Raw genomic sequence first — 9,333 nt, 5'->3', positions numbered from 1 at the left:
CGCCCGCATCGGCTCGGCCCGGCCCGGCCCCGACCGCCTACGTTCAGCGCCCCGCTCACCGCGGAGCTCGTGCAGAAGGTCCGCAACAGGCGCGGGGCTGCCCGCAACATCTTGCGGTGCGCGGTCGGGCGATCGAAGTGCCGACCCGGCGAAGCGCCTCGTCTGACGCAACCCGCGCCGATGGCGCCCGGCCAGATCCTGCGGCCCCGCCGCGGCGGCGCGGCCCCGCCCGGGGTGCGGCATGGCGGCCGGGGGGCAGCCCCGCACCTGCCGCCACTGCCCGGGCAGCAGCGGGGAGCCGCCGGGGGCGGTGCCGTGCCGGGGCCTGCGGGGGGGTGAGGGAGTCCGCGTCGTTCTCAAGCCGTAACAACAACTTCTTGTCGCAGGTAGAATCCTAGAACCATTAAGGTTGGAAGATAACTGTAATATCATCTAGTCCTACCTTCAGCCCATCCCCACCGTGCCCACTAGCCACATCCACACCGTTCTTGACCACCACTAGGAACGGTGACTCCACCACCTCCCTGGGCAGCCTATGCCACTGCAGCACCGCTATTCCTGAGAATAAATGTTTCCTAATATCCAACCCGATCCTCCCCTGGTGCAACTTGAGGCCATTACCTCTTGTCCTAACACTGTGACCTGGGAGAAGAGGCTGACCCCGACATCACCACAACCTCCTTTCAGGTTTTTGTAGAGAGAGAGAAGGTCTCCCCTGAGCTCCTCTTCTCCAGACTGAACAACCCCAGTTCACTCAGCTGCTCCCTGTCAGACTTGTGCTCCAGACCCCTCACAGTTCCTCTGCCCTTCTCTGGACACACTCCAGTGCCTCAGTGTCCTACTTGTAGTGAGGGGCTCAAAAGTGAACCCGGCACTCGAGGTGCAGCCTCACCAGTGCTGAGTACATGGGAATGATCGCTTCCCTGCTCCTGCGTGCTGGGCTGCTTCTGGTACAAGCCAGGTTGCCATTGGCCGCCTTGGCCACCTGGGCACACTGCTGGCTCACGTTCAGCTAGCCGCTCACTAACACCCTCAGATCTGACTTTCATGAAGATAATGAAAATACAAAATTCAGAGTGCCAAAAAATACCCCAGGGCAAATGAAATTGACCCCAGAAGGGCTATGAGCAGCAAACCAACAGCAAATACTATGGCAGGAGTATGAGCATGACTGCTACTCAGGTCAGGCTTAAACCTCAGCAATATTTAACATTAAAGAATGGAGGTGGATAAAAGACTGAAATACACCCTGCTCTTCTCAAGAAAACAAAGAAGAAAAAATGAAGTTGGTCATCGTATGGGTATATGTGAACCACATTAGAGAAATCAAAAGCAACACTTCCATCGCATTTATAATTTGCACAGATCTTGTTGCAGTAGAATGTAGAGTTGAAAAAGTCTTGCCTAGCACTTAGGAGCATCCATTCCTCACTGCTGTTTTTATCCTTTTCTGCAAAAGAACTGTGAGAGTAATGCCTGGGGTTCCATTATAAGGCCCCATACTCTTCTTAGGGTACTCCCATTGCTCAGCTACACCTGCAAGAAAGGTACTTTTGCAGCACGGCTACTGCTCCTCTGTGCTCAGGGGGCATGGGAAGCAGAGGTACAACCAGAGGTAAACTGTACTTGTCCCACAGGAAAAATAATTCAGGTTTTATGGATTCATTGAATATGTTGAGTTGGAAGGGACCCTCAAGCAGAGCACACTTCCCCCATGAAGTAAAGTGACACGGGGGTTTGCTCCGAGACCCTTGTAATATAATTAATTCTTGATTTACTCCTCTACAGCAAAAATAAGTCCTGCACTTTACTCAAGACATCGGAATAGGTGACATGAAATGGAATCTATACAAATGGTAATTAGTAACTAACTATTAAACTTTGTTTTTGCAGTGAAAATTCAACACTGAGACCCTCTAGTCAGTTTCTATACTTTCCTCTCTTTTTTAGGGTGAAAAACCTAGTAGAATACTTGGCCAGCTTTACTGAAGTTTCTCATGATGCCTTCATTTGGAGTACATGGTGACTTACTGAATGATGGGACAGTCAGCTGAGGGAATTTGGAAGTTCTTTTGCTCTGAGATATTGAAAACTAAAATGGCCAAACTAGCAGAATTCATCAAAAAGTCCCTCTATAAGGAAGAACATGTTTATACAAGTGATTCCTTTTCTAGTATCTGTGGTCCTAAGGGTTTAAAAAGAATGGTGTACAGTAAGTCTAGAACAAGTTATGCAAATTCCAAACAACAGAGTATAAGGAACTTCTACTGTAAACACTGGCATGGAAAACACTCCCATACTGCAAAGTTTGGAACTGGATTCAAACACTGCCGAAGTTCATGAGATTCCAGATCTTGGCTCATGATCCAAAATCCTCTCCAACTACAATACCATACACTTGGCATTTAGCAGCTGACATGCAGCCTTATGGCAAAATCCCTTGTATTCCTAGACAAGCAATTTGTAATGACTTACGGCTCTACTCCTTACACCCCCACAGCATAGACAGCAAAACAATTCATGCAGAATACACTAGGACCTTAATTAGTTGGCACACCTTGGTCTCCAAAACACAATGCCAAACCCACTGAGCCTGTATCTCCATTTACCATGGCTCTACTCCATGAACTACTAAAATGTTGGGTGACGAAAAGGAAAAATCACTGGAGAAGGTGTTCCTTGTCAGTAGAATCACAGCACAAAGAATAGCAGGGCAGTAGGGTTCACGACCTACTTTAGATTTTGTAGTAATGAAGAGTGGGAAGGGAAAAGACAGGGAGAAGGAGATGTAAAATCACATGCAAGGATGGTATCGGCATACCATCTGCCTCTTTCTTGTGATCAGAGTTGATTAACTCAAACACCAGGGCTTTTAAAACCTGCTTAGTAGAATTGACCACGTAGAATTTCAGTGATCAGTATAAATAGTCATAGCCAATTCACAAGGATTTTTTTTTTGTCACCTGGAAAATGACTACATTGTCCTGTCTCAGGACAAGCAATAGTAGCTTGCAAATTATCAAAATTTCTTGTTAATCCAGGGAAGAATCCTAACTCTGATGATATCAGTGTAGATTTTTGCGATTGATTTGGTGCACATTTTAAACATTGAGTTTTCTTCTCTTGATTTCTTCTAGTTCTCCTTCCTGGTTCTTAGAGCCAAAATTTAACTTAGAAAAAAAATTGCTATTATCCATAGTAAGATTTCCAGCATGGTCTTCCCCCTAACCCACTTGACTTCCATTCCCTACTTCTCTTGTGAAATATGTCTGCGAGGGGCACAAACAAAAAGAGCGGTATGTATAATAACGTGATGCACAAATATTATTCCTAAGTTAAACTTGTTTGTTCAACAGCACACTTACAAAGCAAAATGCGTTTGTATGTGCAGAAATGTACAGAGCAGCTGTTAAACCGAATCCAGATGAACATAATAGGATTTCTGTAAAGCAGACGTTACTCTGTTTTTAGAGTGTCTTTAAGGATATAATCAAGAATTGGCAAGACCACTGCAGAAGGCTGTGTTCCACAGTACAGTGAGTACACACACGTACTGAACTGCTTGGGAAGCTGCTCAGCCTTCTAGAATTTATTTTCTTTTGAAAATCATACCCTGGGGTTCAGTAATTGGCTAAACTAGCTCTGAACAGGCTTTTTGTAGTTGAAAATCAGCCTTGATGGGGCTTTTCATAATGAAGAAACATTTGGTCATAGTTCAGACCCACATTCCTCAGGAGTACTTTACAGTTCATCCAGTTTGAAACACTAAGTGATTAAAAAAATAAATTGAGGCTTTGTACTGGTTATTCCCTAACTATGTTAATTGCATGACAAGTTTCAACTCAAATTTTGTACGGCAGCAACTTTTCTTGTTTTGCCACTCATCAGCACAGGAAGCTTCTATTTCTTCTTTTCTCTCTGCAACATTTATATACAAAATTTGATTTATTTATTTTTTTTCCATTTCAGCTTTAAATTAATCTCAGTCTAGAAACTCACGTGGTTTCTAGTGAGGCTTTCACAATCTACTGATACAGATTTTCTGTCATCTTGACAACCCCTTAAAACCATATGCTTAACATTTCATGTTTCCAGAGTAACAAAACAGAGCATATACTTGGTGCAGAAAAGGAATTATTTGGCTGATTTAAGCAGTAGAAAGAATTGTCATGTGCAGATGCCTTACTCATACATATAATCAGAAGTCTCTCAAATTCCATACAATAAGCTAGAAACTACTTTTGAAAAAGTTGGCATTATCTTTGTGGATCACAGTTGTAAAGAGCAAGTCTCAGATAGTAAATATTTTCTGGGAATCCTGCCATAAAAACTGAGCAAGAACTTTATTTTACTTAAAATATCCATAGAATTGAGCATTAAATGTTCCACACACAAGGAATGTATAGCATAGCTGGATTCCTGCAGCTCCAGCAAGCCACATTCCTTCTCCTGTAAGTAACTATGATTCTACTAATCTTGCTGAAGCTGTGCCTGCATACACTAGAAGCAATGTCTTCTCTGAATGCATTTCACCATTTAAAAAAATAAAATGGCTCCTACTTGCATTGTTAAGGTTTCCATTGAGCTACCAAACATCATAAAAATGCTGTAAAAAATGCCACGTAACTGTATTGGTGGAGCCAGGAGTTGGACTTGATGATCCTCATGGGTCCCTTCCAACTTGGATGACTCTGATTCTGTGTTTCAAAGAAGAAAAAAGTTCAATACCTCACACAATCAAGCCTGTGTTGTTTTACCAATTTATAGACAACTAGCTGCTGCATAAATAAATAAAACAGTAATAGCAGCAAGTTAATTCTCCTGTATTTTGGTCTTTAATTTCCCTCCAACCCTTTATAGTGCTCAGGTATAATGAGTGATTTCAACTAGTACAGATTTACATAAGACTCAATGCATAGGAAAGTCCAATAAGGAATTTTACTTTCCTGATCATTTTGGTCTGTTCAAAAGAAATGAATCCTTTCTCAACTGTACACCTCTTGAAACAATACTCAGATTTCCAAGAATATCTGTGCTAAACAAAGCCTAAAGATTTTTCTGACTGCTGTAACTTCTAAAGATATTATGAGATACTTGAGCAATCTTAGCAACTTCTTATAAGCCGGTAATAAATAAAAACTCCCTAGCACACATGAAAACCCTAAGCGTTACCTGACTTTCAGAAAAGATGCTTATAAAATCTGTCAATACTTTCACTTGTGCAAACAGCATAAAGCCATTCAAAGAGAACTGAGTACAGTAAATTTATCAATCAAAGCTGAGCTACGCTTGCTTCACTTAAACAACAGGCTTCAGGATAAAATCCAAGAAGAAACAGAAATTATAGCAGCAGCTGGAATTGACCTCAGTGTAGGCAACAAAAACTGTCACCTAGCAAGGCGCAAGAAAAACAATTAGTCTTCTGAGTAATTGCATCGTAAATGCCATCAGAAAATTTAACTGATGTACTTGTTTGATTCTGTGATTTTTTGGATTATGCAGCCTCCTGTACCTTTCTAAGAAATGCATTATTTCAACAGTTTCCATTCCCAAGTGCTTTACTTTTCCCATAATCAAAACAAGGCTTGCAATGGCTTATGCTACGGTTATCCCAGTGCAGCATGGCCATTGCGAAAACCAACCATGTGCTTAGTGTTGGTGATCTCACAACTTTGCAATAACCAACTTCACAGTATTTTACTCTTTATGAATTCACTTCAGCTGTGGGAAGGGAGGACCCTACTGACCGCCAACTCTTCAGCTACACCCTGGAGGTGGTACAAGGATACTCTTTTCTGAGACAGAAAACACAAAAAGTACTTTTAAAGTAGTCTGACAAACTGTCTATGTGCAGTTTTCCACAGAAGGAAACAGTACTTTGTTTCCACAAAAACTAGATAATGATTGTAGCAAAATTATTCTGTTTTGCTTTCCAAAACTAAAGGACATACCTTGCCTTTGAATGTATGTATGGCTACTCTACTGAGTTCAGTAAAGGCTGCATCTATATGACTGTAGACAGAATGTGATCTTTGAAGTCAAGTATAAATTGTGATTTCATTTCGTGTGACACTTATGTCCCCAGAGGTACATGCATGCACTGCCAGCTGCCAACATCCTGCACAATTAGATTTCTAGGGACTTAAAAGCCCCATTTCAACAGCTTAAGCTCATACAGAAGACTATGAGTAGAGCAGATGTGCTTGGGCTATGATCATAGAACCATAAAGGTTGGAAAAACCTCTAAGATCGTCTAGTCCTACTGCCAGTCCATCCCCACCATGCCCACAGACCACGTTCCTCAGTGCCACATCCACACGGTTCTGGAACACCTCCAGGGATGGTGACTGCACCACCTCCTGGGCAACCTGTGCCACTGCAGCATCGCTCTTTCTGAGAAGAAATTTTTCATAGCATCCAAACCGAGCCTTCCCTGGTGAAAATTCAGGCCATTCCCTCTAGTCCTGTTGGTGTTACCAGGGAGATGAAGCCAACCCCCTCCTCACTGCAATCTCCTTTCAGGTCACTGTAGAGAGAGAGGTCTCCCCTGAGCCTCTTCTGCTCCAGACTGAACAACCTCACTTCTCTCAGCTGCTCTCCGTTAATACTTGTATCCAGACCCCTCACGCCCCCAGATCCTTTTCCTTCACTCAGCTTTTCCAGCTGCACTGCCCCAAGCATGTGGTGATGCATGGGGCTGTTGTGACCAAAGTGCAGGACCCAGCACTTGGTGTCGTTAAAGCCCATACAGCTGGCCTCAGCCCATTGATGCAGCCTGCCCAGATCCCTCTGTAGGGCTTTCCCACCCTCAGGCAGATAAAAACTTCCTCTCAGTTTGCTGTCATTTGCAATACTGATCAGAATAGAAAAAAAAAAAGTTTTAAAAAAATAAGATACTCTGAACATTATTCATATGATTTCTCAAAAAGTTGGTTTTGATCTCTTCTTTCCCAGATCCAGGCTGGTCTCTTGAAATGTGCTGTAATGAGGTAAAAACTCACCAACAAGAGCAAGCACGCCAGCCAGATCTTTGTTCCCTAGAAAGACCTTTAAATTAATCGATCTGGCAAAGGACGGACTGCTTGTCTCCAGAAAACAAGCGCAGCAATGCTATTTTCAGACTGGCTGCATTACAGAGCTAGCTCTAATGGACGATCTGCAATTAGTGATCCATCTCCCCGTGGAGCTGCTATTTCTGTTGCTCTCAGCCCCGTGAAACTGCTGATGCTCCCACACGGCTTTTCGGAGCCATTTCCGTTTCTGCTGATAGTACAGACTGTGCTGAGGTAAAGTCATCGCTGCGGGCACTGCTAGCGGCCCCAGCGGCGCTTCCTCTGTCACGCTAAGTGCTTTTACTTCTTTCATCCTCTAACATCACCAGCGTCCTGAATGGGAGTGAGGTGACGACGAGGGTGACGCCGGCTGTCCAACCCACCCCACCACTCCGCCTCCTCACGGAGTCCCGGCGCTCCCCCCACCCCTCCGCCTCCATTTCCCAGAGTGCGGCGCGGAGCGGGGCAGGAAGTCCCGTGCGCCTGAGTCAGGGGAGGCGGGCGCGGCGCTGCCATGGCGCTGGAGACCCTGTCCCCGGAGTGGGAGTTCGACCGCCTCGACGACGGCTCGCAGAGTGAGCGCGCGGGAGGTGGAAGGGCCGGGCTGGGGCAGGGCGGGCGCGCGTGTGTGAGGGCAGAACGGGACTGCAGGGAGCGAGCTGAGGAGACCCCCGCCAGCCCCTATCGCGAGAGGCGGGCAGTGAGGAAGAGGAGGAAGCAACCGCAGGAGCTGAGCGGGGCCGGCCCCCCTCCCGGTTCTTGCTCCCCTCGCGGTTCCTGCCCCCTGCTCACCGCGCTCCGACCGGGCCCTGCCCCGTACTCGCCTCAGTGGCTGTCGGGGGTTGCTTGGGTTGGGGGGTCGGCTGCGAGCTTTGCTCGTGCCCTCAGCGCGGTGGGGACCGCGGTCTTCGTCCCCTCCCGGTCACCCCTGGGGGCCCGGGAGCGTGTGCAGCATCCCCCGGGCAGACTGAGGCAGCGTGCTGGGATCCGTGCGTTGTACGTGCTTTCTGCCGATAAAGGCTGTTTGGCATGGAGCTGGGCGTTCTCTTTCTGTTTCACCTTTAGAAGATAGATCCGTGAGACCTTGTGGTGCTGAGCTGTGTCAGTGGGTACGTGTGCCCCATCGAAATCCGTGTGTTCTCTGCCTGTGGAGCTGACCTACTTCCTTAACAGAGAAGGTGTGTGGCAGTCACACTGGGATACACGCTGTATGTTGAGCTCTGCCAAATTAATGACACCAGGTGTTGCTGTGAAAATGTGTCACTTGTGGACCAGCTGTTTCACATACAGCGTTACCCCAGGATGGTGCCATTAATAATATCCTATTCATTATTCTGTCTTTTTGGTAGAAACTGAAGCTTTCCTGAGCTAAGGTCTTTGGCAGCTCTCAAGCTCTCAATACGAAGTGTGGTTTCTGCTCAGAATATTGCATCTCTTGCCAGATCTCTTATCAGATCTCTAGACTTGATCATGGCATTATGTGCAGCCAGGAGAACGTCACCCAACTTCCTCTCGGTATCAAAAGGGAGGTTATAAAAAGGAAGGTGACAGACTACTTACCAGGGTCTGTTGTGATAGGACAAGGGGAAATGGTTTCAAACTTGAAGAAGGGAGATTTGAAGTGGTTATATGGAAGAAGTTTTTTATGGTAAGGGTAGTGAAGCACTGGCACAGGTTGCCCAGAGAGGCAGTGGATGCCCCGTCCCTGGAGACATCCAAGGTCATACTGGAGGGGCTCTGAGCACCCTGCTGTAGTTGTAGGTGTCCCTGTTCATTGCAGGGGTTTGGACTAGATGGCCTTTAAAGGTCTCTTTCAACTCAATGGTTCTATGACATGATGTGCTTTATTACCACCATCTTGACTGTGAACAGTGGCAAAGTTCACAGTACAGTATACAGCTTTCAAGGAAAAGAAAAAAAAAAGGCACTTGGAAAAAAAGTGTTGCTTTGCTTTGTCAGTTTTCACTCTATACTTGTATCACAAACTTTTAGAAATCACCATGTAAATCACCATGTTCCTAACTGAGGAAATAGGATGCTGTGGAAGTCCAGTTTACATTTTTGTCCCAGGTATTTATTGGCATTGCACTTGCAAATCCCGCTGTGGTAATGGATTGCCTGACTATTGACATTGCTGACTTTATGGAAGAAGATTAGATGAAGTTGGAGGTTTTGTGCTGCTAAGTATATCCTCATGCTGTTCCAGTTGTAAAGCTTTCATTTTATCACCTGAGGAGAAACTAAATCAAACTTCGTTGCAAACAGATATCCCTTGTGAAGC

The 9,333-nt window shown here is 45.5% G+C and overlaps 2 protein-coding genes across 7 annotated transcripts in view; one reads left to right on the top strand and one right to left on the bottom strand.

The window, feature by feature from the left end:
- The window catches only part of ALDH1L2 (aldehyde dehydrogenase 1 family member L2), a 29,864-nt gene extending 29,695 nt beyond the window's left edge, over positions 1-169 (bottom strand). For both annotated transcript variants that reach the window (XM_416314.8, XM_015287780.4), the window contains exon 1: positions 60-169. In XM_416314.8, the coding sequence (XP_416314.3) occupies positions 60-110 (51 nt within the window). In that variant the 5' untranslated portion in view covers positions 111-169. The remainder of the gene's footprint in view (positions 1-59) is intronic.
- Positions 170-7,537: 7,368 nt separating this feature from the next.
- WASHC4 (WASH complex subunit 4) overlaps positions 7,538-9,333 on the top strand; it is a 38,999-nt gene continuing 37,203 nt past the window's right edge. For 4 of the 5 annotated variants that reach the window (XM_015287824.4, XM_015287817.4, XM_004937815.5 and 1 more), the window contains exon 1: positions 7,538-7,627. In XM_015287824.4, coding sequence (XP_015143310.2) covers positions 7,567-7,627 — 61 coding nt within the window. In that variant the 5' untranslated portion in view covers positions 7,538-7,566. Of the gene's footprint in view, positions 7,628-8,117; positions 8,231-9,333 lie in introns of all 5 variants that reach the window. The other variant, XM_040649540.2, reaches the window with a different exon arrangement.

The sequence above is a fragment of the Gallus gallus genome, chromosome 1 (genome assembly GCF_016699485.2).
Source record: "Gallus gallus isolate bGalGal1 chromosome 1, bGalGal1.mat.broiler.GRCg7b, whole genome shotgun sequence".
NCBI lineage: Eukaryota > Metazoa > Chordata > Aves > Galliformes > Phasianidae > Gallus > Gallus gallus.
The sequence above is the reverse complement of the archived record's forward strand: the minus strand, read 5'-3'. Positions and strand labels throughout refer to the sequence as shown.